This window comes from Jaculus jaculus, chromosome 6, assembly GCF_020740685.1.
Source record: "Jaculus jaculus isolate mJacJac1 chromosome 6, mJacJac1.mat.Y.cur, whole genome shotgun sequence".
In the NCBI taxonomy this organism is placed as follows: domain Eukaryota; kingdom Metazoa; phylum Chordata; class Mammalia; order Rodentia; family Dipodidae; genus Jaculus; species Jaculus jaculus.
In genome coordinates this window covers 95,668,528-95,695,925 of record NC_059107.1, presented here as the reverse complement: position 1 = coordinate 95,695,925, position 27,398 = coordinate 95,668,528, and the positions used below count along the sequence as shown (strand labels likewise).

The 27,398-nt window shown below is 51.9% G+C and overlaps 2 protein-coding genes across 3 annotated transcripts; both read left to right on the top strand.

The window, feature by feature from the left end:
- Window positions 1-916: 916 nt before the first annotated feature.
- Krt79 (keratin 79) lies at window positions 917-14,902 on the top strand. Its single transcript, XM_004649873.3, has 9 exons — window positions 917-1,393; window positions 4,585-4,805; window positions 6,465-6,525; window positions 6,645-6,740; window positions 12,113-12,277; window positions 12,462-12,587; window positions 13,095-13,315; window positions 13,860-13,894; window positions 14,366-14,902. Exons 1-9 carry the CDS (start codon window positions 917-919, stop codon window positions 14,569-14,571), a joined length of 1,608 nt encoding a protein of 535 aa, XP_004649930.2. The 3' UTR covers window positions 14,572-14,902.
- A 5,286-nt stretch (window positions 14,903-20,188) lies between these two features.
- Window positions 20,189-27,010, top strand: Krt4 (keratin 4). 2 transcript variants are annotated; one of them, XM_045152456.1, is made up of 10 exons: window positions 20,189-20,500; window positions 20,534-20,760; window positions 22,287-22,501; window positions 23,841-23,901; window positions 24,285-24,380; window positions 24,835-24,999; window positions 25,266-25,391; window positions 25,770-25,990; window positions 26,223-26,257; window positions 26,366-27,010. In XM_045152456.1, exons 1-10 carry the CDS (start codon window positions 20,266-20,268, stop codon window positions 26,533-26,535), a joined length of 1,551 nt encoding a protein of 516 aa, XP_045008391.1. In that variant the 5' UTR covers window positions 20,189-20,265; the 3' UTR covers window positions 26,536-27,010. The 2 variants fall into 2 exon arrangements, with proteins under 2 accessions (XP_045008391.1, XP_045008390.1); XM_045152455.1 differs by having other exon boundaries at window positions 20,189-20,760.
- Window positions 27,011-27,398: the final 388 nt, after the last annotated feature.

Sequence of the window (27,398 nt, the reverse complement as noted above, 5' to 3'; positions counted from 1 at the left end):
CTGGGTTGATGCTGCCTGGGAAAAAAGTCAACATGTCACGAACGGTCCAAGCTCACTGCCTCCCCCCAGCCCCACGAGAGAAGTCCGCTGCGGTCCCAGTGCCCTGCTTGATGAAGCCAGGCATCTCTGCCCTTCATTACGTGCCTGGCTCCATGACTAGGCAGGGGTTCCCCCATTTTGTCCTTGAACCCACTTTGTCCTGCCCAGGGTCTCCACCCAGCAGACACCTGCCAGTATGTGATGGATGAGGAGGAGTACGCCCCACCCGTACCGTATCACCTGTGCCCCCCACCTTAGACCTGCCAAGAGACACGGAGGCCGTGGGCTGGGAGGGCGGGACTAGAGCAGGCCTGGGCACTCTCTCCACGGCCCGTTGCCCAATGTTTCTTCCCCTGCCACCTGCACAGCCTGGGGCCCTGAGGCCTTGGCTTACCACAGGGCCCTGGGACAAACCCCGCAAAACAGAGCCCCATTGACAGCGGCCATCAGGGCTGGGTGGGAGGAGACCAAGTCAGCCACTGGGCGGTGGAGGTGACCGTGGGAGCCCGAATCATCTTGTTCCATGTGAGGAGAGGCCGCGGGACGGGGGAGGCGGGTGCTTCCCACCCCAAGAAGTCTCGACCCAGGCCCAGTTCTGGAGCACCAGCGATGGCTGGGTGGAGCGCTCCCACCTCCAGGAGGACAGGCCCCCCCCCCAGGCCCACAGGGCCCCTCCCTCTCACCTGGGGAGATGTGGTAGGAGTGTGTGAATGTGTGTGTGTGTGTGTGTGTGTGTGTGTGTGTATGTGTGTGTGTGTGTGTGTGTGTGTGTAGCCCAGGGCCAACCCAGCTGGGACAAGATAAAAAGGCCTTTTGGTGGCCCAGCAGCTCACTTCGATCCTTTTCTTCCCAGTTGCTTGCTGCTAAGCTAACAGCCATGAGGTCCTCCCTGTCTCAGAGGCAGACTTACTCCACCAAAGGAGGTTTCAGCTCCAACTCTGCCAGCGGAGGGGGCGGGAACCGAACCCACACCAGCTTTAGCTCGGTGACCATGTCCCGGAGCAGCGGCAGTGGTAGTGGGGCTCGCTGTGGCCCCAGCTCAGGGGGCTTTGGCAGCCGGAGCCTCTATAATTTGGGGGGTAAGAACATCTCGGTCAGTATGGCTGGTGGGGCCTCCTCAGGCCGGACGCTAGGAGGCTTTGGCCTTGGCAGTGGGGCCTACATGGGCCTGGGGTCTGCTAGGCAGACATTTGGGCCAGTGTGTCCTCCTGGGGGAATCCAGGAGGTCACCGTCAATCAGAGCCTGCTGACGCCCCTCAACGTGGAGATCGACCCTGAGATCCAGAGGGTGCGAACCCAGGAGCGCGAGCAGATCAAGACCCTCAACAACAAGTTTGCCTCCTTCATCGACAAGGTGAGTGGGGAAGGGGCCCAACCCATTCTGACTCTGTCGGAGTCTTTCCCATGGCTGTTATTTCTTTAAAAAGGTTTTAAATATATTTTAATTTATTTATTTTATTTGAGCGAGGAAAAGAGGGAGAGGAAGAGAGAGAGAGAGAGAGAGAATGGGCGCCTCAGGGCCTCCAGCCACTGCAAATGAACTCCAGATGCATGTGCCACCTTGTGCATCTGGCTTACGTGGGTCCTGGAGAATCAAACCGGGATCCTTTGGCTTTGCAGGCAAACGCCTTAACCGCTAAGCCATCTCTCTAGCCCTAGAAAAGGTTTTAATTATTTTTAAAAATTTCTTTATTAGAGACAGAAAGAGGGTGGGAGAGAGAGAGAGAGAGAGAGAAAGAGAGAGAGAGAGAGAGAATGGTGCACCAGGACCTGCAGACGAACTCCACGTACATGTACCACCTAGTGCATCTGGCTTATGTGGGACCTGGAGAATTGAATCTGGGTCCTTATGCTTTGCAGGCAAGTGCCTTAACTGCTAAGCCGCCTTTCCAGCCCCCATGGCTGTTATTTTTTATGGCAGTTTTAACTCACAATTAAGACTTGTATGTCCTTGGTGCTTGGGAGTTTTTTTTTTTTTTTTTTTCTTAAATGCCCTTTGTCATTTTATAGTTTGAGGAAAATAGGGCCCAGGAAGCCTCCAAGTTGTCCAAGGCTGAAGGACTGACACCCTGTCTCTTCCCTGTGCATTCAGGCTCAGAGCCTCCTCCAGAGTGAGATGTGATTAGAATGCAGAGGGGACTGAGAAGTCATCCCCCATTTTTTCTCTTTCTTTTTCTTTTTTTTTTTTTTTGATTTTTTTTTTTTGAGGTAGGGTCTCACTCTAGCCCAGGCTGACCTGGAATTCACTATGTAGTCTCAGGGTGGCCTTGTACTTACAGCAATCCTCCTACCTCTGCCTCCCAAGTGCTGGGATTAAAGGCGTGCACCACCATGCCTGGCTTTTTTTTTGATTTTTTGAGGTAGGGTCTCATTCTAGCTCAGGCTGACCTGGAATTCACTATGTAGTCTCAGGGTGGCCTTGAACTCATGGTGATCCTCCTACCTCTGCCTCTCGAGTGTTGGAATTAAAGGTGTGCACTACTATGACCTGCTCCACTATTTTTCTTTCTGATCCCTATTTTAGGCAAGAAACCACTCAGTTTCAGATGGACCATGAGTGGGGGGGGTGGTCAGTGGGTCACCGCGGAGTCTGGCTGTTGCACAGTGGGAGTGTCCTGAACCATTGTCTCGCCTCCAAGGGTGATTGAGGTGACTCTGGACCACTCTCTCTCTGGCATTTCTTGGCCCATTTTTCTGGCAATGTATGCCTTGGCCCTGGGCCATGGCAGTGGGATTATGATGGAGGAAGATCCAGGGGACCAACATACCTTGATTTCATGACTCACACTTTTCCAAAGGACATCTCGAGAACCATGTTGGCACTATCTTGTGGTTCCACGAGGTGTCAGGGGAGGTGATGTTATGCCCATTTTTAAGACGTGAAAACTAAGGCTTAGAGTGGGCCAGTGATTTGCCCAGGGCTGCACTGGTACTTGACAGCAAAGGCGGCACTTGGGACTAGGTGTCTTGTCCCATGGTCCTTGGCACCAAGATGTCTCTGGTGTGGCGTTCCCAGTCATGTGACTGTGGGCCTGGGGTGCTGTGGAGGTGGGACCTGGAGGGACTGGATGGCAGAGGGCAAAGCAAGCTGCTCCACCCACCTCTTACACTTTCCCTCAGTGACTTTTGGTTCTTTTGTGGAACTGTCCCAGAGGTCAAACAGGCGCAGACCCAGCCAGTGAACTGGGGACTGAGATGGCTGTCCAGTGTCTTGGGCTCCTGGCTGGGTAGAGTCCTGGCGGTGTGTGTGTGTGGGGGCGCTATCTGTTAGATTCACCCTCTGAGCCTCCTTCTCAATCTAGAGAGATAGGTCCAAAGATTGGTATGCAAAAAGAACTACTTGATATTTTTTAAAATAAAAAATGTGGAATTTACAGAGAGAAAATCAAGAATAGTATAATATTCTTGTAATTTCAGTTTTCACAATTAACATTTTGCTCTTTCTATCACTGACATTTTTTTAAAAAATTTTTTATTTATTTATTTGAGAGCGACGGACACAGAGAGAAAGACAGACAGAGGGAGAGAGAGAGAATGGGCGCGCCAGGGCTTCCAGCCTCTGCAAACGAACTCCAGACGCGTGCGCCCCCTTGTGCATCTGGCTAACATGGGACCTGGAGAACCGAGCCTCGAACCGGGGTCCTTAGGCTTCACAGGCAAGCACTTAACCGCTAAGCCATCTCTCCAGCCCATCACTGACATTTTTTAAATCTAATTTTCTTCCTCTATTTATTTATTTGCAAGCAGAGAGAGACAAAGATAGACAGAGAGAGAAAGAGGGAAAGTGAAAGTGAGAGAGAGCATGCCAGGGCCTCCAGTAATTGCAAACAAACTCCAGATGCATGAGCCATGTGAGTACTGGGGCATTGAACCCAGGTCTTAAAAGCTTTTGCAGGCAATCACCTTAACCGCTATCTCCAGCCCCCTCACTGACTTTTTTTTTCAGTTTTTCGAGCTAGGGTCTCACTCTAGCTCAGGCTGACCTGGAATTCACTATGCGTTTTTTTTTTTCTGTTTATTTTTATTTATTTGAGAGAGAGAGAGAGAGAGAGAAGGCAAGAGCAAGCGAGAGAGAGAATGGGCTCACCAGGGCCTCCAGCCACGGCAAATGAACTCCAGATGTATGCACCCCCTTGTGCATCTGGCTAACATGGGTCCTGGGGAGTCGAGCCTCAAAATAGGGCCCTTAGGCTTCACAGGTAAGCGCTTAACCACTAAAGCCATCTTTCCAGCCCCTCACTGACATTTTTAATAACTGACCTTAATGTAGAAATGTCTCAGAAATGCTGACCTGGTCTAGTTTTCCAGGAACAATTGAGAACGCGAGAGCCAGTGCAAAGGGATGAGACTCAGGTGGCTAGCTGATTTGACAGGAGAGCTGCCGCCACCCCTTCCTCCGACAATGTCTATCAACTCTGTAGAATTCTTCCCATCAGTTTGGATTGTCATTTGCCCAGAGATTGTCCAGGATGTGTTGTGACGCCAGCCCCTGGCCTTGGTTCCTCTTGTGGCCAAGAACGACACCCACCTTCTTTCTTTGGCCAGGTGCGTTTTCTGGAACAGCAGAACAAGGTGCTGGAGACGAAATGGACACTGCTGCAGGAGCAGAGCCAGAACTCGGGGGTCACCCGGAACAACCTGGAGCCTGTCTTTGAGAGCTATCTGAGCAGTCTGCGGAGGCTGCTGGACAGCAAGCAGGGAGAGCGGGGCAGGCTGGAACTGGAGCTGCGGAGCGTGCAAGATAACCTGGATGACTTCAAGAACAAGTGAGGGCGCTGCGCAGGCTGGTCCTGGGGTGGGGGGGGGGACTCAGGAAAGTCTCCCAGAGAGAACCGCTGTGCCCCCCCCCCCCGGGGACCTGGAACTTGCCTGAGGAATGGTGTCAGAGCTCATTCCCTTGGGGCAGGGTCCAAGGCCTGCTGCAGGATCGATAGGTTTGTGATCCTGTCTGTCTGTCTGTCTATCATCATTGTCATTACTATGTCATTGCTCATGAGACAGGGCTTCACTCGTAGCCTAGGCTGGCCTTGAACTCTCAGTGATCCTCCTGCTTCAGTCTTCCAAGTGCAGGGTTCTAGGCACGAGTCACTACATGTGGCCTTTTCTTTTCTTTTCTTTTCTTTTCTTTTCTTTTCTTTTCTTTTCTTTTCTTTTCTTTCCTTTCCTTTCCTTTCCTTTCCTTTCCTTTCCTTTCCTTTCCTTTCCTTTCCTTTCCTCTCCTGTCCTGTTCTTCCCCTCCTTTCCCTTCCCTTCCCTTCCCTTCCCTTCCCTTCCCTTCCCTTCCCTTCCCTTCCCTTCCCTTCCCTTCCCTTCCCTTCCCTTCCCTTCCCTTCCCTTCCCTTCCTTTCCCTTCCTTTCCATTTCTTTTCTTTTTTTGTAATTTAAGAAAGTTTCTTCTGGGCTGGAGAAGACGGCTTAGCGGTTAAGGCATTTGCCTGCAAAGCCAAAAGACCCTGCTTCGATTCCCCAGGCTCTATGTTAGCCAGATGCACAAAGGGGTGCATGTGTCTGGAGTTCATTTGCAGTGGCTGGAGACCCTAGTGTGTCCATTCTCTCTCTCTCAAATAAACAAATAAATAAATATGTTTTAAAAAGTTTCGTCTTGTAAGGTAGGGAGACTAGGACGTGCACCTTTGCTATCACCACCCACAATGGTGACTGTTGCCTCAGCCAATCTCCTCTCATTCCTCCCCTTTCCCACCTCCTCTCAGTGTCCAGAAGCAAATACAACCATTATGCCACATTCACAAATATTTTAGTAGGCATACTTACGAAGTTTATGTGCCTACCTTCAAATAATAAAACATTAGTGCAATGCCATGACTGTTTCTGAAGTGTTCAAAACAGAAATTTTCTAGCATCATCAAATACTGAGTGTTGAATTTCCAATACTTCCACAAACGTCATAAATGTCAAAAATGCAGTTTGTTGGAATTGAGCTTCAAATAGTTGTTTCCATGTTGGGATTTGTGGACATGTATATTCATACCTTTGAAGCATAATTTAAAAATAACTAATTTTTCATAATTCAACCCAGGCAATTTCTAAACCTCTAAGTCTTAGCAGACACGGTCAGGTGGGAGTTGGTTGTTGAAGGTGAAGGTAGAAGTTTGCCACTGTTGACGCAGCTTCTTTTGTTCTATGCAGCCTTGCAAAAGGGCTCAGATCCAAAGAGATGGCTGCCCTAGATTGCTGTAGTATTACATCAACTCAGTGCCCCTTGCCCCAAAAGGGGGTGGGGAGAGAGAATGTTTAAAGAAAGGCAGTACTCCAAGCGTCTTCACTGGTTGTCTTAAAGAACTGTCCCCCGAAGGAGTTCTTGGATGGGAAGGGAGAACCCATAAGGGCTTCCTGAAAGCCCAATGGGCCCAATAGTTAAAAGGCAGAACTAAGCTAAGCCAGCTTGAATCTTCCTTGTGTAACAGGTATGAGGATGAAATCAACAGACGCACTGCCTTGGAGAACGAGTTTGTGGTGCTCAAGAAGGTATGTGGGGTGGCTGGGCTGGGGAGAGCTGTCCTCTGGCTGCTGGGGTACTGGGTGGATGTGGAGAAGCTGGGATCCTGTCATTTGAGCCATCTTTCATGCTCTCTCCCTCACCCCAGGATGTGGATGCTGCCTACATGGGCCGAATGGATCTGACTGGCAAAGTGGACTCCTTCACCCAGGAGATTGAGTTCCTGCAGCATCTCCATGAAGTGGTGAGGAGGCTAATGGACAGGGGTGATTTCGTACATGCACACATAGTATTGGAGAGTCCCCTTGGAGGTGTGATCTGAACTCAGTAGTTGCAACCTAATTGGTAAAAGATGGGATCTTGACCTTTTAATTAACACTGTGTCTCATCCAGTGAATGCTGTAGCTGGGCTGGGCCCTGGCCTTCTGGGATAATGCTCACTACAAGTCCACACTGCAGGTGCTATCATTGCCTCCACTTTAAGAGTCTGGGGCTCAGGGCAACTCACACCTGGTCATAGAGCTAGTAAGAGGCAGTGCCCCCTTTCTGCCCAGTGTGAAATGGGGCAAGAGATGGAACAACAAAGATGGGCAGACAGAGGAATGGATTCCAGGTTGGCCCAGGAGGTGAGGTAGGATAGTGGGTAGATCGAAGTATCCAGGAGGTCTTGAAGCTTGTGGTGAGTGGTTAAACTTAGCTGGAATTCATTAGAGAATCAGATGCTCTATGGATCACCAAGGACCTCAAAGATAACCTTCCACCCAAGGCATGACCCTTTCCTGTGACATCTCAACATATAGCCTCTACATGAATCCTTCTAGTGACAGGGTGCTCCCTGCCTGTGAGGACAGGTGTTCTCTTTGGTGATGGTTCTATTAAAAGGCGACTTGAAGCCGGGCATGGTGGCTCACGCCATTAATCCCAGCACTCGGGGGGCAGAGGTAGGAGGATTGCCATGAGTTCAAGGCCACCCTGAGATGACAGAGTTAATTCCAGGTCAGCCTGGACCAGAGTGAGACCCTACCTCAAAAAACCAAAAAAAAAAAAAAAAAAAAAGGCGACTTGAATCTTATTCCCATTTCTATCCTTAGCCAGCTTGGACTCTGCCCTCTGGGCCGTTTGTATCCAGTTCTCTTCCATGTGGCATGTGCATTTTATGTGACAGCCCTTTAGAGGATAGGGTGATTCCAGAACAAAAACTTAAGGCATGTAAGGAAGTCAGGAAATAGGGTTCTTAGTGAAGTATTTAGAAAACAGAGAGCAGACATTCATTCAAGAAGCCCAACCTTGCCTGAGGTTATATACTAGCTTTTAGACATTCCTTTGGCTGCTTAGACAACCCTTGGACTTTTTGCCCATTCTTTTTAAAAAATTATTTGTATTTTTTATTTGAGAGAGGAAGAGAGAAAGAGAGAGAGAGAGAGAATTGTCACACCAGGGCTTCAGCCACTGTATTGGAACTCCAGATGCTTGCGCCACCTAGTGGGCAAGTGTGACCTTCTTGCTTCACCTTTGTGCGTGTGGCTTATGTGGGATCTGGAGAGTCAAACATGGGTTCTTAGGCTTTGCAGGCAAGCGCCTTAATCACTAAGCAATCTCTTCAGCCCTATTATTTATTTATTTATTATTTTAAAAGATTTTATTTTTATTTATCTATGAGAGAGAGAGAGAAGAGAGAGAGAGAGGATGGGCACACCAGGGCCTCTAGCCACTGTAAACGAACTCCAGATGCATGTGCCACCATGTGCATCTGGCTTATGTGGGACCTGGAGAATTGAACCGGGATCCTCTGGCTTTGCAGACAAATGCCTTAACTGCTAAGCCATCTCTCCAGCACCCTATTTTTATTTTTAATATTTTATTGATTTATTTGCAAGCCGATAGATAAATAGATAGATAGATAGAGAGTGAGTGAGTATGGACATACCAGGACTTCTAGCCACTACAAATGAACTCCAGATGCATGCACCACTTTGTGTGTCTGGCTCACGTAGGTACTGGGAAGTTGGACCTTGGTCATGGGAATTGACCCCAGGTCAGTAGACTTTGCAGGAAAGTTCTTTAATCACTAGGCAATCTCTCCAGCCATCCCCATTCTTTTAAGGGAAACATATCCACTTTCCTCAAGAGTCTTATATTTGGGTAGTTGGAAAAAATTTTTTGTTTTGTGTGTGTGTGTGTTGCTGGGGTATGGAGCTAGGCCTGGTTTTACTCTTAGCCCTTGGCTTTTTTGGGCCATGGCTTTGCTATGTAGTCCAGGCTGATCTGGAACTCAGTGAATTCTCTTCTCAGTCTTCTGAGTGCTGCGGTTAGGGTGTGCACCACCATTCCCAGTGGTGGTTGAATTTGAATTTTGAAACAAAATGCCGGAGTTAACTTTTTTTTTTTTTTGGTTTTTTGAGGTAGGGTCTCACTGTAGCCCAGGCTGACCTGGAATTCACTATGGAGTCTCAGGGTGGCCTCGAACTCATGGCAATCCTCCCACCTCTGCCTCCCGAGTGCTGGGATTAAAGGCGTGCGCCACCACGCTCGGCAAGGAGTTAATTTTTTTACTTCCTTTCCTATGAAGGGTGATGGTTTGACCCTGTCGGTTGCAGCATGAGGACTTGCAAACTCCGTTGTCTTATCCAACGCGTCAGCGATGCTCTACTTGGTCTATCTGCAGACCCGATAGACTTTCTATTTAGGTCTTTTGATCACTCTTCACTATGTCATTGATCCACACGATAAGGCGGTCAAGGTCAAGAACAAAGTCCCAGGGGTCTTCGCTGGTGACTTTTCACACTATTGTTTTAGTATTCGGGATTGGGCAGAAAAGTGCCTCAGTGACTTTACCACCTACTTACACAAGCTGACACGGTGCTGCACACCTGTAATCCTGGCACTCTGGAAGCTGAAGCAGGAGGACCTTGAATTCAAGGCCAACTTGGATTACATGGTGAGACCCTGTCTCAGAAAGCTCCATTTACTCTACCATCGTCTGGAGCACGCTTTCTTGTCTTACCTTTGGAACTCTGGGGAAGGCGTGGTCAAATAATGTCTCCGGCAGGCCATTAGCAGTTCGGTGACATACTCAGGTAAGGCCGCGAGATCCACTAGGCTCCACTTTTCCTTAGGGGACTCTTGGTGACTTTGTGCCTCCCCTACAAATTTTGTTATTCCTTCTAGAGGTTTTAGGGGTTTAGCGTAATTTGGAGAAGTTTGGTTTCTCCTCTCTGAGAACCAGAACACTTGCTTATGAGGGTTGTGAATACCCTATCCCCCAACCCCTGTTTCTTGGGGACAGCCAGGGTGTCCCAGGCCAAACTCTCACAGTCTGAGTCTGCCTTGGATTTCCATTTCCTCGTTCTCCAGCTTGTTGATGGGTCTATGGGATGGATCCAAGGCAAACGGCACAGTGATGGATTGTGGCTTCTCTTGGGTCTTCCGCTGGGGCCATTTCCATCCTTGTGCAGAGCTTGTTCAACAGTCCAAGGCCCGGCCTGAGCATCCCCCAGCTCTGCTGGGCTCTTCCGCTTGCTCTCCCGCACAGGGCCGGGCAGCTGATGCTCACTGTGAAGGATTCTGGGCACTTCCTGTTTCGCCCTTGCTGGAGTCACTGATGTTCCCTCCTTTTAGATTGGAAATTGACTTTCCTACTCTCCAAGGCATGGGGCTGGCTTACCCAGCATTCCTTGCCTTTGTTTTGTCTTGTTCAGTTAGTAAGTATTCATGAGGTTCCTCCCACATGACAGCCAAGACTAAATGGCTGCCTTGGGCCATGTTGTTAAGTGAGGACAACCACGTTGGCATCGGCATAAGGTACTGAGGCTGGAGAGGCTGTGGCCAGGGCTTCCCAGGGGTGGGACGAGGGGCCTCTGTGAGGACAACATCTGCGTTGGACCTTAAGGAAGGGCGTCTGCCACTTCTGTGCATGGAGTTTCACCCTCCCTCCCTTAGCAGATGACCTGACATCTCAAGCTATGTCAGTTGGATATATGGTTTTGGCTTTGTTCTCTCATCTTTGTTCTAGTCTGAGTCAACTTGAGTTCTGAGATCAGGCTTCTGAGGACTGAAGCTAGGCTCCCCTAATTGGTTTGAGAGTTTTGGGCAGGTGACTTAATCTATTTCTGGGGCTGGAAAAAGAGGCATGCTAAGTTTAAATTTATTGCACCAAATGAATGTCCAAGCCAGTGACTGAACCACAGATAGTGCCTGACATATTGCTGTCACAGCCCCTGGGCTGAGTGTGAGATACTGGGGACAAAAACCAGAGTGTTTCCCCCCTCTCTCTCTTTTTTTTTTTTTCGAGGGAGGGTCTCACTCTAGCTCAAGCTGACCTGGAATTCACTATGTTTTCTCAGGGTGGCCCTGAACTCACAGTGATCTTCCTACCTCTGCCTCCTGAGTGCTGGGTAAAGGCGTGCGCCACCACGCTCAGCTCCCCCTCTTTTTAAAAGACAATGTGGGCTGGAGGGATGGCTAAGTGGTTAAAGCGTTTGCCTACAAAGCCAAAGGACCCAGGTTTGACTCCCTAGAACCCACGTTAGCCAGATGCACAGGGCGCGCGTGTGTGGAGTTCCTTTGCAGTGGTTGAAGGCCCTGGGGCACCCATTCTCTCTCTTTCCCTCTTCATTTTTCTCTGTGAAATAAATAAATAAATAAATAAATAAATAAATAAATAAATAAATAAATAAATATAAAAACAATGTCTCATACTGCAGCCGAGGCTGGCCATGAGCTTACTATGTAGTTCAGGCTAGTCAAGCTTCGAGCAATTCTTCTTCCTCAGGTTCCTTCCGAGCTGAGCATGCGCCACCGTGCCAGCAGGTGCTGTCTTTTGGAAGGAATAGTCTCTTCCCCTCAGGGAGTCTCTGAGGAGGACTGAGGTCATGAACAACTTATCAGGCCAGAGTTAAGGGCAATCTAGTGGCATCTCAGGGTAGCCAAAGGGAGAGTAGTACCCTCTGGGAGCCAGTGTAGTTATGACCCAGCGAGCAGAACACAGACCTTGTCACCTTCCCTGCCACCATCATATCTTTAAATGCCCACATACCTGTTCAAGCCGGTGGCCCCAGAAACACAGTGGAGGAGCAGAGAACATCTTCCAGTCCAGTCGTCACAGGCGATCACCGGGGCTTTGTCACTCAGCCGTCTGGTTACAGTGTCGCTTTCTGTGATCTAGGCTATGTCTCTTCCCTTCCAAGCCTCTCTCACCTTCCTGTCATCGGAGTTGTTGTGGATGGCAGCGACAGGCATCCCTGGATGGACTGCCTCCACCCAGGGCCACAGAAGCCACTGGCTGGCTGTGAGCTACCTGCCTTTCAGAGGATGTGAGAATCCAGTAGCCAATGAACGTTCTAGCATGGTACAGAGGACATCTGGGCAGGAAGACACACACTCCCTTTCCCCCATTTGATCTCCCTGGGGGAGGCCTGTGATCCACAGTGAGGATGAGCTCTGGCTTCATAGCTGACCAGGAGATAACATTTTCCATTTGTGGCTCCCTTCTAGGGTGGGGAGGAAGTCTAGGGCGGTCCTCCTGAGGCTACCCAGAGACCCCCTGGACTCCATGCCTTGCTGCCTGCCACCTGGGACCTGCCGAAGGGGCTGGCGGAAACCGCTTCTGTTTCTTAGGAGCTGAGCCAAGTGCAGACCCACGTATCTGACACCAACGTGGTCCTGTCCATGGACAACAACCGCAGCCTGGACCTGGACAGCATCATCGCCGAGGTCAGGGCCCAATACGAGGAGATCGCTCAGAGGAGCCGGGCTGAGGCCGAGTCCTGGTACCAGACCAAGGTGAGCAGAGGGCTGATTGCGGTGTGACCTGGAGAAGCCTGGGCCACGGTGCTCCTAGAGGACCTGATGTGCTCCCCCCAAGGAAGCCAGCAGAGGGGGGGAGCTCTGCGGCCAGCAGCTTGCCCAGGAGGCTGGGGTTTTCTCACACTCATTGTCTTATTTTTTTTTTTTTTTTTATCTCCAGTATGAGGAGCTACAGGTGACGGCTGGGAAGCATGGGGACAACCTAAGGGACACCAAGAATGAGATTGCGGAACTTACGCGTACCATCCAGAGGCTGCAGGGGGAGCTGGATGCGGCAAAGAAGCAGGTGTGCTCAGCTCAGCCTGGGCAGCTCACATGCTCCGTTTGGAAAAGAGCTCCCGGGGGAAGAGAGGGAAGGGATTTGCTCAGGGTCACACGCAGTGTATAGGTGATAGAGTAGGACAGATGACCTCCTACAGAGAGACAGATCCGGCCCAGGTCAAGGTTGGAGCAGGAGTCTTAGGGTTCTAGGACCCACAGCACAGATGCCGAACCCCTCTTGAGCATGGTTAAGCAGCGTGCCGCCTTCTGTAGATCAGGACGAGGCGCTTGGCTACCAGTGAGGTTGTAGCAGTTATTTTACTTCTCCTAAAGCAACGGGCTGAGATGCAGGAAGGACAGGGGCGCTGCTGCTAGACTCTCTGATGCAATTTCTCCTTTTGTTTTCTCCCCAAGTTGGTTTGGCAGGGCACGGGGTGGTGGTTGGTTCCTGGCTTGAGGACTGAGGGATGAACGGAACGGTCCTGGAGTGTGCTCAAAACAATCTTCACCCCTTCCCCGCACCCCCGGGCAGTGCCAGCAGCTGCAGACGGCCATCGCAGAAGCAGAGCAGCGTGGGGAGCTGGCCCTCAAAGATGCTAAGAAGAAACTTGGGGATCTAGACACAGCCCTGCACCAGGCCAAGGAGGACCTGGCCCGGATGCTGCGGGATTACCAGGCGCTCATGAATGTCAAGCTGGCCCTGGACGTGGAGATTGCCACCTACCGCAAGCTGCTGGAGAGCGAGGAGAGCAGGTGGTAGACTTCCTCTTCTCTGGCCCATGGGAGGGCACCAGAGCCTGCTGGGAAGGGGCAGAGCCGAGCGTACCGGGGAGCAGGCCTCTAGACAGCCCCGAGTCCTCTCTCCTGCCCTTGCTGTCTGTTGCTTATCTCCCGGGGGGCGTAGACATCCTGAATCCTTGGGGTGCCACCGCCCAGCACCTGCTGGGCTAGGCAGGTTCCACTATCCTAGGAGGCTTCTGAAATAGTGGGCCTTATCTTGGTACTTGGGAAGGAAGGAGGCAGAAATCAGACATAGTAGGTGGATGTAGGCAGGCTCTTTCTCCTGGGTTTTGTGGGGTACTGTCCGTGAACCTCACAGGGAGTGGAGAGGGAGGAGGGAAAAGGGGTATCCACCGTATCGCTGGACTTAGGCCCCAGTGGGAGGCCTCCTAGGCCAGATTGTCACATGCCTCCAGGTCTTGTCACTTGGCCCTGAGCAGGTAGTTGGACGCAGAGGAAGTGTAAGACACGTGGGCTCTTGAGACCACTGACCTCTCCTTATCTTTGCTTCTCTTAGGATGTCTGGAGAGTGTCCCAGTGCTGTCAGCATCTGTGAGTATCAGCCAGGAGCCCCTGCCCTGCCCCGCCCCTGCCCAGGGCCCAGACCCCTGCACAATTCGCTCCAAGAGCCTGAAGCATCCCCTCTGTGGGTCAGAGGGTCTCACAGCAGCATAAACATCCCAAGATCATTTTTGTTTTAATGAGAGAGAGAGAGAGAGAGAGAGAGAGAGAGAGAGAGAGAGAGAAAGAGAGAAAATTGGTGCATCAGGGCCGCCAGCCAGGGCAATCGAACTCCAGATGTGTGCTCTACCTTGTGCACACGCGCGACCTTGCACGCTTGTGCGTCTGGCTTACATGGGACCCGGAGAGTCAAACATGGGTCCTTCGGCTTTGCAGGCAAGCTCCTTAACCGCCGAGCCATCTCCCCAGCCCCCTTTTGCAACCTTGCTCCTTGCTGATGTCTAGGCACCTCAACCCTGTCCTGACAGGTCTGCCACCTAACACCGTGCCTTTGCTTTGCAGCGGTGACCGGCAACTCCACCACCATAAGCGGCGGCAGCGCAGCGGGTTTCGGAAGTGGCCTCTCCTTTAGTGGGGGTGGCAAGGCCTGCAAGGGCGGCTTCTGTGCCAACGTGGGCTACGGCACTACCAAGGGTGGGCCCGTCTCTGGGGGCACCTCCATCCTGAGGAAGACCACCACTGTCAAGACATCCAGCCGGAGATACTAGCCTCTCTGACCCCGGCTGGCTGCGGCGTGGTCCTCACGCAGGCCACTGCCTTCTCAGTGAGCGATTTGCCTTTGGTTTTCTCCTAGGTCATGCGGTGGGATAGGAGGGAGAGTCAGGTCACCAGCTGGAGTGGTGCGTTTGGGTTGATATGGGGGTGCCCAGCTAGAAGAGGTGGGGTGGCTTGGGTCATTTCAGCTCTCCTCACCTCTTCTCCCCATCTGCTCTGAGTTCAGGACAGGCTGGAGGAAGAAAGAGGGGAGTCAGGAGTGGTCCCCTGAGATTAGTCCCACCAGATCCCCTCCCTCCGGTCACCCCACAACCCTGTCTCCTATCTGTGCCTGTAATGTGTCTCAATAAACAGAAACTACCAGAAGCTGGCTGTTGCTGCAGTCTGTTCCTGGGGTGGTGAAATGTGTCAGCTGGGCAGAGTCTGCCCACTAGGTGTGTCCATGTGCCTGCTCCTCTAGCATCTTTGCGGTCAGGGCAGAGCTCAAGGCCACTTTCGGTGGCTTCCTGACAGCCGGCTGGTGCACAGTGCCTGCGTGTAGGCTGTAGGTGTGTGTGGGGGGTGAGGTGGGGGCGGAGGCAGCATGATTTGCTCAGAGCCGAGATCTTGCCTTCAGAACCAGGCAGACGGAGGTCTAAATCCCACTTAGGACTTGTATGACCTCTGAACCTCTCACTGCCATGTTGTCATTTGTAAAAGCAGGGCTGACCAGGTGTGGTGACACATACCTCTGACCCCCCAGCACGCGGGAGGCAGAGTGGAAGGATTGCCATGAGTTCGAGACCACCCTGAGATTGCATAGTGAATTCCAGGTCAGCCTGGGCTAGAATGAGACTCTACCTCAAAAAAAAAAAAAAAAAAAAAAAAAGAAAAGAAAGAAAGAAAAGAAAAGAAAACAACAATACAACACAACACAACAGAGGAACATCTGACTTAGCGGCCCTCCCAGGACTCCTTCCTTCTGACTTTTGGGTTCCCGGCACATCTTTCTGGTGATTTCTCTCCCACTGTCCACATCTAGTCACCGATGTAAACCCACATTTTATTAAAATTCGTGCTTTACCAATACATTACTTTGGTCCAGAACTCAGTAGGGCACACATGATGCCTTTTTTCTGGGTGAAGGCTGAGGGTCCCTGGAGTCAGTTTCCCTGTGTGTGGGCGTAGCAGGGTAGGAGCAGGGACGCGTGTCCAGGGCCGAGATTTCAAGCCTCTGGTTCTGCTCTGTGGAGGCTCCCTCTGCTCCCACTGCTTCCTCTGTGCCCCCAGAACCGCCTCCTTTCCTCTGCAGCCCCATGTCTCTCCTCCCCACCTTGACCCCACTCCTCACTGACACTCTAGGGGTCTCAGCCTCTCCCCCCCTGCCCCCCATCCTGCAGGCAGGCTGTTCTCAGAGCCTCCACTATACCAGAATGCTGCGGGCCGCTCCTCCTGGCAGGAGTTTTGGTTCTCAGCAGCTCGAGAGGAGCTGCAGGAAGTGGGCAGGCTGGTGCCAAGCTGGGGGCCATCAGAGGAAGTGTTCTGAGTCAACTCCTGTGGCCCAGCCCAGGGATGCAGAACTTCACACTTGGCAAACAGTTTCCTCCACTCACAGGGCGATGTTTCTCTTCCCAGGGGCTGGACGTGCATGCTTTCAGACCTGATAGCTCCAGGTCTCCCAATGGCTACCACAGTGCACCCTGAAGCCTCTGGCTGACTCAGTCTCCGCTATAGCCCATAATACAAAGCACTGTTACCGACCCCACTTAGCAGACAACAAAAATAAGGCACAGAGTGGATAAGTAACTTGTCTGGGACCACCAAGCTGGGTGTGGAATCCCAGCATCTGATCCGAGACCCCAAGCCCCTCACTGGGTTATGCTGCTCAGAGAGAAAAAGAAATAGAAAGTGTGCTGGGTGTGGGCCAGTCCCAACTTGTCATTCTGCGGGCTGAGAGGCTGAGAGAAGGGATGAATTTGCAGAGAAGCCACAGTAAGTTAATTGAGAGAACCCAAGCCAGAGCTACATTGAAATCAAATGTAGGGGCTGGAAACCAAGTGGTAGAGATAATTGTTTTAAAAATTTATTTATTGTAAAAATATATTTTATTTATTTATGAGAGAGAAAGAGAGAGAGAATACTATGACCTCCTGTCACTGCAAACAAACTCTAGATACACATGCCAGTCTGTGCATCTAGCTTTACATGGATAATGTGAACCCACATAACCCAGGAAAATGAATCTGGACCATGAGGCTTTGCAAGTGCCTTTAACCACTAAGTGTCTTGAGCCATCTCTCTCTCTCTCTCTCTCTCTCTCTCTCTCTTTTTGGTTTTTCAAGGTAGGGTCTCACTCTTGCCCAGGCTGACCTGGAATTCACTATGTAGTCTCAGCGTGGCTTCGAACTCACAGCGATCCTCCTACCTGGTAGAGATCATTTTAATCAGTGTGTCATCAAACTTGGTGATGATTTTGCGGGAGCCCAGATGGAGTTCTGGAACCCAAGGACCTCATTGTTGCTTGGGGGTTGGGGGGTACAGGAGGGGAGACCAGCAGCATGGGGCTCACACTCTTCCTCCACACCGGCCACTGCTTCCCTCTTTTCCCAGTGGCACCTGTGAGCTTGCTGCAGCTTGCTTTTGCTACAGAAAGGGCTGGAAAGCCCCTGCTGACCCAGGCCTGGGACAGGACACCATGTGGATCTAGCTGCTCCAACACCTGACTCTAAGCACCCTGCCTTCTCTGTCCTGGCCTCTTCCTGAAGGGCTGACCTCCTTCCCCCGCAGGGTCTCCAATCCCCTTGTTGGCTCTGGCTCCCTGGAGTGACTCAGTCAGAGGGGTGGTTGGGGTTGGGTGACTGAGAGGGGTAAGGGATGAAGATGGGCCGGGAGGGCAGGGCACTTTCCCATACACACACGCCAGGCTGTGCTGACAGCGGCAGAGGCCTCAGAATGTATAATCCCAGGCTGAATGAAGGGCTTTGCCTCCTGCACCCAGAAAGCCCTGGGCAAGCACACCCACCCTGTCCACACCCTCAGAGGCCTACTCCTCAGAGCCAAGGGTCGGCCAGCTGCCAGGGGAAGCAGGGTCACAGAGGGTGATAGCAAAAGCCGTGTGCGCGGGGCTCTGGCCGAGTGTGGGGAGCAGCACTCACATGTAACTGCCAGGCAGATGCTTGTTCAACACCTGCCTGTGGCCCACTTAAAAAGGAGACATCTATTTTAGAAAGAAATGTTCTCTGCCCCTATCACCATAGGGCAGACCCCCCACCCCCCTTGCTTGGACAAGTCTTCCTTGTGTGTACCTTTATTTATTTACTTATTTGTTGGTTTTTCACTCTAACCCAGGCTCACCTGGAATTCACTATGTAGTCTCTCAGGATGGCCTCAAACTCACGGTGATCCTCTTACCTCTGCCTCCCAAGTGCTGGGATTAAAGATGTGTGCCATCATGCCTATTTAGTTTTAAATATTTTTATTTATTTATTTGAGAGATAGAGAGAAAGGGGGGGGGAGAGACAGACAGAGAGAGAGAGAGAGAGAGAGAGAGAGAGAGAGAGGCAGAGAGAGTGAGCATGGGCCCATCAGGGTCTCTTGCTGCTGCAAACACAATCCAGACGCATGCACCACTTTGAGTCTCTTCATCCTGAAAGGCACAGGAGTCTGGCTCAAAGACAGTGTTCAGCAAAAGCTGAGGGTGGGGTGGCCAGAAGTCCAGACCTTTCCCTGTAGAAGATCTTTGTTCTGGCATACTCACCTTCTCAGGTTGCTGGTGGTCTCTGGAGCCTTCTCTTGTGCCTGGGCTCCAGCTCCTGGCCCTGCCTCAGCCCCCAACCCTCTGAGCAGGTTGATCCAAGGCCAGCTGTGGGGCGGAGGTAAAGGGCTGGGGAGGATGAGCTGCTGGCCTGACTCCTGCTCACCGGCTTCCCTCTCCCCAGCCCTGTGCTCCCCTGTCTGGGAACTGGGAGAGCTGTCCACTTTTGGGGGACGCTCAGGCTTGTGGGAATATCTGGGTGCCGGTGGCTGCTCTTTCTCACGACAGGGGTATTCCGTAAATGCGGGGTTGAGGGGAGGTTCGCTTGATTCCCCCTTCTCAGAGGTGGTGGCAAGGCCTGGATGGGGCCAGAATGAATGCCCGTTGGCCTTCCGTGTGTTGGGTGTTATAGATAGTTTATCCTATTAGCTATGAGGCATGTGTCCTGTTTTGTAGATGAGATGAGTTGTCTGGGTTCAGAGGGGCCAGGAGACCTGTCCCAGGCTGTACTGCTAGCTAGCAACAAGGTGGTATGTGCGTACGTGTGTGTGTGCACGCATGTGTGTGTGTGTGTGTGTGTGTGTGTGTGTGTGTGTAGGGCTTGAACGCAGATCAGTTGCAGTGATTGGGGAAGAATGTAAGTTGTAGGACTGAAGCTAGGATTTTACATCTCAACCATGGCTGGTAGGCGTGGCCCTGTGATGTCACTGTTCTGCCAAAGCAGTCCTTAGCACCAAAAAGTTAGGCCTGGGCTGGGGACATGGCTCAGTGGTTAAGGCACTTGCCTGGGAAGCCTAAGGACTCAGACTCAATTCCCAGGGACGCATGTAAGCCAGATGCACATGGTGGCACATGTGTCTGGAGTTCGTTTGCAGCACAGTGGGTAGAGGCCCTGGCAGGCCCATTCTTTCTCCCATAAACAAATAAAAATTGTTTAAAAAAAAAGAAACCAAGAAAATAAACAAAAAAAAAATTAGGATCTTCTGCCCTGAAGGCTGGTGGAAAACAACAAGCTCTGTTGTGGGGGAGCCAAGCAAACCTGGGGCTGCTGCTGCATGCATGATGTCAAGCCCACCCAAAGCCTAAAGCAGACTCCTCCTGTACCCCGGGAGGCAAGGGGAGTCCCGAGCAGGAGGAAGCGGGCCTGCTCTCAAGAGGAGGGGTGGAGGCCCCCTGCCTCTTCCTCTCCTGTATATGCTCCATGTGCGGCAGGTTCCCTGTAGTTTTTGGTCAAGTTGAGGGGCATCTGGGTCTTCTAGAAGGCCTCTGGGTCGGAATTGTAACTGAGGAGCATTTGCCATCCATGTAAGCCCAGGATCGACGACACATCGAGGAAAAGATCGACGGTGATACCAACTGTGCAAACAGTTTCTGACAGCTTACCAAGCACCCCGTGATTCACGATCCCTCTTCATCCTGAGAGGGAAGGTAAATATTTATATTATTTCCAACTTCTGAGTGCCATGGCTGAGCTCCGAGGGTGACTTGCTCAGGTCAGGGTGTGCAGACTGGTCGTGGCAGGCAGGTACTTGATTTGACGCTATGAGAGGAGGAGTGATAAGATGTCTTGTCTGGATGGGGGAGCCTCGGTGGGTCAGCCAGGGAGCTGGACAGGCAGCGGGGGGTGGGGGTGCTGCTCAGCTGAACCAGAAAGGTTGTGTGATTACAGAAAGCCCTGGGGTGCTGGCTCAGGAAAGGGATGGGACCGTAACCTGTGCCCTCCCAGTGACTTTAGTAGGTGTGTTTAGTGACATGTTCAGCAGGTGCAAGAAGGATGGGCCTGTGCCAAAGACCAAGCCCAGAGATGCTTTGGATTTTTCCCTTTATGCCCCTGCAACCAAGCCCTGTCACTCCAGCCCATATAAGACTCTCGGGCTGGCGGCTCTGGTATTCACGGACTGGCCCCTCTTGCCTCCTTCTGTCCTTGGCTCCTAGCTTGTCTCCTCTATCAGCCATGATTGCCAGACAGCAGAGTGTCCGGGGTGGATCCCGAGGCTTCAGCTGTGGCTCAGCCGTTGTTGGCGGGGGCAAGAGGGTGGCCTTCAGCTCGGCCTCCATTTCCGGGGGTGCAGGCCGTTGCTCCTCCGGAGGCTTTGGCAGCAGGAGCCTTTACAACCTCGGGGGACACAAGAGCATCTCCATGAGTGTGGCTGGGTCCCGCCAAGGCATCGGCTTTGGGGGTGCAGGAGGCTTCGGCGCTGGCAGCTTTGGGGGCGCAGGAGGCTTCGGGGCCGGCAGCTTTGGAGGCGGATTCGGAGGCTCCTTCAATGGTCGGGGTGGTCCTGGCTTCCCTGTGTGCCCTCCCGGGGGGATCCAGGAGGTCACCATCAACCAGAGCCTGCTAACGCCCCTGCATGTGGAGATTGACCCTGAGATCCAGAAGGTCCGCACTGAGGAGCGTGAGCAGATCAAGACGCTGAACAACAAGTTCGCCTCCTTCATCGACAAGGTGCGTGAGCTGCGGCCTGGGTGAAGGTGGTAGGAGCCAGCTGTTGCCAGCCCTGGTCCTGGTTCTGAGGCTGGAGTCTGGCCCTGGGCTCCTGGCGCTGGAGAAACCCTTGGGCCACCCCAAGGGGCTCTGCTTTTAGCTGTGAAGTGCAATCGTCTCTTTGTCCATTCTGTGAGAGGATGGCATGCACAAGGCTCACAGTTCTCATCATGGGGCTTCTTGGTTCTCTTGCAGTGCTAGGATTTGAACACAGGGCTTTGACCATGTCAGACAAGCGCTGGACCTCTGAACCGCACCCCTACTCTGCTTTTTTTTGTGGCTCTTGTCACCTCGCCTCAGCAAAAAAGTGGGTTTATAGTGTCCCTGTGTTTCTTCACGTTTTGGTTTTGGAAATAGCAGTTGACACCTGATGATTCAGTTATTGGCACTGCAGTTCTGGGAGCTGAAGACAGCCTCGCCAGCTTTGCCTGGGAAGGAGACAGATGCTGAGGGCAGGGTCTCAGGTCACCAGAGACAGATGCTAAGGGCAGGGTCTCAGGTCACCGGGGCCTTGTTCCTGCTCCTGACTCTGGGAGAAACTGCTCATTTCTGGAGCTCTTGGAAGGGAAGAGGAGGTGGGGCCCTGCCTTTCCTTTCCTTCTTTTTTAAAAATGTTTTTTCGAGGTAGGGTCTCACCCTGGTCCAGGCTGACCTGGAATTCACTGTGTAGTCTCAGGCTGGCCTCGGACTCACAGAGATCCTCCTACCTCTGCCTCCTGAGTGCTGGGATCAAAGGCATGCGCTACCGCACCTGGCCTGGCTCTAAATTTATTTATTTATTTGGGGGGGGAGGGAGAGAGATATGGAGAAAATGGGTGTGCCGGGGCCTCCAACCACTGCAAAGTAATTCCAAATGCATGTACCACCTTGTGCATCTGGCTTATGTGGGTAGTGAGGAATCAAACTTGAGTCCTTAGACTTTGCAGGCAAGCACCTTAACCGTTAAGCCATCTCTCCAGCCCCCAGCCTGGTTTTAGACTTGAGATGTTCTTGCCTTGGCCTCCCGAGTGCTGGGATGGCAGGCATTGATTACCATGCCAGGCTTAAGATGGGGTCTTGCCACATAGCTCAGGCTGACCTCAGACTCGGGTTCCTCCTGCCTCTACCTTCCAGGTGCCGGGCTTACACACATGCACCAGCTTGCTTGTCTTGAATGTCTTTAGCTACTTTGTCTTTCCTTTGCCATGAAGAAGCATCTTATTTCATAGCCGTCGTCTGTCCTTGAGCATGTCCGCCATGGTTAGGAAGCTATTCCTGCCGCCGTGTGGCTCTGCTGCTCCGTTCTCCACAGTTACCAGGCCCATTGGTTGCTGTGGAGCCAGCAGCTGTGTTGACGCCCTGGGTTTGCCATGTGGTGGCCCTACCTGAGGGGCTCTGGCTCTTAGGTGGCTTGGTTTCCTGGACCATCTGGGCTGGTGCTGGCCTCAGAGTCCCTCCTGCCAAAGCCTCCCGCCCTCACCAGTTGGTTGGTGGCTTTTCCAACACAGGTGCGGTTCTTAGAGCAACAGAACAAGGTTCTGGAGACCAAATGGAACCTCCTCCAGCAGCAGACAACCACCACATCCCCCAGAAACCTGGACCCCTTTTTTGAGACCTACCTTAGCGCCCTGAGGAAACAGCTGGACACTTTGCTGAATGACAAAGGACGCCTGGAGTCCGAGCTGAAGCTCATGCAGGACAGCGTGGAGGACTTTAAGACCAAGTACGTGAGGGAAGCAGGGCCCAGACCCCCGGTTGGCTCAGGCTCCCAAGCTCCGAGTGATACCAAGTGGCCCAAGAAGTTCCTGTAAGGTGTTCTCTGTGTCCACATGGCCATGTTTTCAAAAGATAAGACCAAGTAACCACAAGTTGTTTCAAGCAGGTTCAGGTTTGTGGCTTTGGCACACACAAACAAGGTAGAAACCAAATGTATCTTTGGTAGTATAGATGAGAAAGACAGATGGAATTGATTCCAGACCGACTCCTTTGTTAGTAGCTATGTGGCCTTGATGAGCTAGCTCACATCTCAGGGTTGTCTTAATCTTTAATGGGGCTAATATTCTTACCTTATAGGTTGTAAGAACTGAATGAAATTAAATGGGATAGAGAGAGCAGACACAATGCTGGACATGTAGTGGGCACTCAACACACAGTAGCTCTAATTTTGAGCTTTATATATGGGGCTGAGAAAATGAACACCAGCCTCCTCTCTCAACTCATTCACGCTCCAAGTAAAGGGAACTGGGACATTGGTAACATCTCTAAGAATTTAATCTGCCAAATGGCCCAGAAGACAGTTTTTCCAATGATTTAATAGAATCCATTAGATTGTTGCTAGTTTTCTCCTTATATCTTGTCTCTTGAAAAGTCTTTTTATAATATCTTTTTAAAATTTATTTTTATTTATTTGCAAGCAGAGAAAGGGAAAGAGAAAGAAAGAGAGAGAGATCCAGAGAAGGAATGGACACTTTTGGGCTTTTTGCTACTGCAAATGTACTCCCAATGCATGCACCATCCTTGTGCATCTGGCATTCCATGGGTACTGGGGAATTGAACCTGGACTATCAGACCTTGCAGGCAAGCACCTTTAACTGCTGAGCCATATCTCCAGCCCCTTAAACATTTTTATTTTTTTTTTATTTAGAGAGAGAGAGAGAGAGAGAGAGAGAGAGAGAGAGAGAGAGAGAGGAGAGAGCGCACACCAAGGCCTCTTGCTTCTGTAAATGAACTTTAGATGTATGTGCCACCCTGTGTGTGTCTGGCTTACACGGACACTGGGGAATTGAACCCAGGAGATCGGTTCTTGCAAGCATGTGCCTTTGAGCACTTAGCTATCTCTCCAGCCTTGAGAAGTCTTTTTGAAGCTTTTTTTTTTTTTTTTAAATTTCTGAGGAAACCAGCCCCAGAGTATTAGCTTCATAGATGTTAACTAATACACGTACACGGAATGGATATAGATATAGGACCATGGGAAATGTTACTCATAGCCTAAGCAAGCAGTGGAGAGGGGGAACCACTGTCTCAGGGGGCCCCCTTGTCTTCCTTTCTGTGCCTCCACGCAGGTATGAAGATGAGATCAACAAGCGCACTGCTGCAGAGAACGACTTTGTGGTCCTCAAGAAGGTACGAGAAGAAGGATGGAGGGAAGAGCCTGCAGGGAGGGTCCTTCCTGGTTGGGAGCGGCCCTTGGCTTGAGTCATGGTTTGGGCTGCTCCCTGCTTTTTCTTTGAAGCCTTTCTTGGCTCTGTCGGTGTCTGTGAAGTCAAAGGAAGTGGGCAAAGGAACCAGTCTTAAGGGAGTCACCGCGGGAGGAAAGCCCATCTGGACAGTGAACTGTCATGTTTTCTGACTGCTTTGGGGGAAGAATGTTATCAAATGATTCCTCCTGACACCTCACTGGTGCCGCATAGTCTTTCCCAAGTGCTAGTAAGACATTCATAGGCATCGATGACCTGGCCCCATTGTAACTCCTGACCCCCTCCCTTCTTCTTCCCCTTTCTCTTCAGGATGTGGATGCTGCCTACATGACCAAGGTGGAGTCGGAGGCCAAGGTGGATGGCCTTAATGACTACATCAATTTCCTGAGAGTCCTCTATGAAGCGGTGAGGCCTCCATCCTCCACCCAGTGGAGGGGAACCCCCGATCTATAGGCTGCAGGCTGGGTCTCATGATTTTCAAAGCATTCCATCACCTTAGATCGTCAGGGCAAGTTCATGAAGAGAGGCTCAACAGAAAGCTCCTGGAAACCGGATGTCCTAGAGCTAGAGGTTGCACAGGGAGAATTCACTGCTGTCCACCATACTTGTAGTGGAAAGGGGGCATTCCATTCCCCTCTGTCCAACGCCAGAGGCACCTTCCCCATCAGACACGGAGCGCTTATGGCTCTTGGAAGCAGTCAAGACTAGGAACATGACAGCCTTCATTTTGCCCCTTTCCCTCTCCTGCTCATTGAACATCTCAACTCTGCTTCCACTAGACCTCTCTCATAGCCATTTCCATAGCAATAGGAGTCTGGTGTCAGCGGTCAGGGGCTGATATGAGACATTGGCCTTGTAGGAGTTGTCTCAGATGCAGACACATGTTTCGGACACATCTGTGGTGCTGTCCATGGACAACAACCGGAATCTGGACCTGGACAGCATCATCGCCGAAGTCCGCGCCCAGTATGAGGACATCGCTCAGAGGAGCAAGGCCGAGGCTGAGGCCCTGTACCAGACCAAGGTACTGTGTGTGTGTGTGTGTGTGTGTGTGTGTGTGTGTGTGTGTGTGTGGAGAGGGGCTGGCTCTGGGACTCTGCTTTTAATGTCTATGACTGGTGACTAAAAGACAAGGACAGTCAGAGATAAGTGGATTCTCTAGGCATCACAAATCCTGGTTTGATCTGGGATTATGTGCCATTGGTATTGCCTCTGCCACCCGTGGCTGCCCTCACTCGTCCCTGTTATACAATCTCTGACCCTTGAATCTCTGTTCTCCTTCACTCTCAGGTCCAGCAGCTCCAGACCTCAGCTGACCAATATGGTGACAACCTGAAGAGTACCAAGAATGAGATCTCAGAGCTCAACAGGATGATCCAGAGACTGAGGGCAGAGATTGAGAACGTCAAGAAGCAGGTGAGTGTAGACACCTTTCTGGGGAACAATCAGATGAAGCACTGGACTGGAGGACCCCCCAAGATAATCTGCAAGGCCTTGGTAGCTCGTGACAGCAGCACACTCTGATCCCCTCAGCAGTATCCTAGTTCATGTGACATGACCCCCCAGTACACAGGGTTCCTGACTCATCCTCACTGGGTTTTGTTCATCTTTCTCTCACCAGTCCGGTGGGGACATGGGTGGGCTCTGTCTAGAGTGAATGAGACTCCTGAAAGGACAGACAGAATCCCGACATCGTAACCCAAGGAAAGCTGCCCCAAGAAAGGGGACGGGTGTGAAGCTCTGGAACTCAGGGCGCTGATGGCACTGCTGTTGCCCGCCTGGTACTCTATCCAGTGCCAGACTCTGCAGGCATCTGTGGCCGATGCGGAGCAGCGTGGGGAGCTGGCCCTCAAAGACGCCTACAGCAAGCGTACCGAGCTGGAGGCCGCCCTGCAGAAGACCAAGGAGGAGCTGGCGCGGCTGCTGCGTGACTACCAGGCCCTCATGAACGTCAAGCTGGCCCTGGACATCGAGATCGCCACCTACCGCAAGCTGCTGGAGGGCGAGGAGTGCAGGTGAGAAGAGACAGGTGGGACCCTCAGGGACTCGGAGGCCTGGGGTCTGAGTTTGTGTCTGTACCTGCTTCAGCGTTAGGTTGGCACATCCAGAACTGGGATGAGTAGAGAACAATTCACCCCCAGCCCAGTATGTGGCTGCTCAAGGCCGGGTTAGGCTCAAGAGATTTGCGTATTGAAGGGCGGGGTGCTCTAGGCTCTCTGTGGCTCAAGACTCGTTCTCTCCCCACAGGATGTCTGGAGAATGCCAGAGTGCCGTGAGCATCTGTGAGTACTCCTGCACTGCTGTGGGCCGTCATCCCGCTTGTCCTCCTTAGTCTGGGCCGGGGACCCCTGGCGTCGTGGAAATCACTGTGTCCTTTGCTTTTCTTGCAGCGGTAGTTGGCGGGAGTGCCAGCATCGGAGGCATCAGTGGAGGCTTTGGCCTGGGGAGTGGCTTTGGCTCCTGCTCCGGAAGTGGCTTTGGGTATGGTGGTGGCGTCAGCGGCAGTACCGGGAGCAAGATCATTTCTACCACCACCCTGACCAAGAGGTCCCAGCGATAGAGGAGACACAGGCCCTACAGGTCCTGAGTCCAGCCAGTCTGCCCTGGGGTCCCTGTACCTCCTTCATTTCACCTCCACCCTCCCTCCCTGGTGCTCATCCTGTGAGAGTCCCCTTGGTCTGGTCCTGGGCTCTCTGCTGGAGACCATTTCCCTGGCTGGGATGTGGACTCTGCATCTCTTGGAGTTTGGTAGCTTCTTCTCAACTTGGGTCTGGAAGCCCCCCCACCCCTGCCCCGGAATAGGAGGAGATATCTGTTTTCACCTGTGTGGACAGAGGGGACAATGACCGGAAGCTCCATCTGCAGAACAGCCATGCTGTCCTCCACCCGATCCCGGATATCCATCTGCGTCAGAACCCAGCTCATCCTCCGTTGCCTTGCTCTGCAAGGTCAGGACAAGGACCGCTCAGTGTCTCACACAATTCTGTTCTTCCTTCTCTTTGTCTCCAATAAAATACTTTTGTCATTCATTCTGAGCAATTGGCTTGGTTCCCTGGTGAGAAGTCTCTAGAATCCCATCTCCCCCGGATGACTTACTTGAAGGTGGACGCTGAGCGTCTGAAGCTCTGTCTCAGGCTCCTATTTCCAAGGTGCAGAGAGTACTGTGGGCGGAGGTGGGGGGGCAGGTGTCTGAAGGATGCTCATGGGAAAGGGTCCAGGGCACAAAGGATGCCCGTTACAGGGTGACGGAGGGCAGTATGTCTCAGTGCTGTGCTGGAGCTGGGGGTGTCCCACAGCCTCCCCTAAATATGGACCATGACGCTGTGGAGCTTAGGGAAGAGCTTAGACCCAGTGTCTAATAAGGCCTCCTTTTACTTTTCTTCTTCTTCTTCTTTTTTTTTTTTTTGAGGTAGGGTCTCACTC

Coding starts and splice junctions, on each gene's coding strand:
- Krt79 (XM_004649873.3), top strand. CDS start 917: ATGAGGTCCTCCCTGTCTCAGAGGCAGACTTACTCCACCAAAGGAGGT. Junction 4,806..6,464: donor CTGGATGACTTCAAGAACAA/GTGAGGGCGCTG, acceptor CTTGTGTAACAG/GTATGAGGATGAAATCAACA. Junction 12,278..12,461: donor AGTCCTGGTACCAGACCAAG/GTGAGCAGAGGG, acceptor TTTTATCTCCAG/TATGAGGAGCTACAGGTGAC.
- Krt4 (XM_045152455.1), top strand. CDS start 20,266: ATGATTGCCAGACAGCAGAGTGTCCGGGGTGGATCCCGAGGCTTCAGC. Junction 25,000..25,265: donor AGGCCCTGTACCAGACCAAG/GTACTGTGTGTG, acceptor CTTCACTCTCAG/GTCCAGCAGCTCCAGACCTC. Junction 25,392..25,769: donor TTGAGAACGTCAAGAAGCAG/GTGAGTGTAGAC, acceptor TACTCTATCCAG/TGCCAGACTCTGCAGGCATC.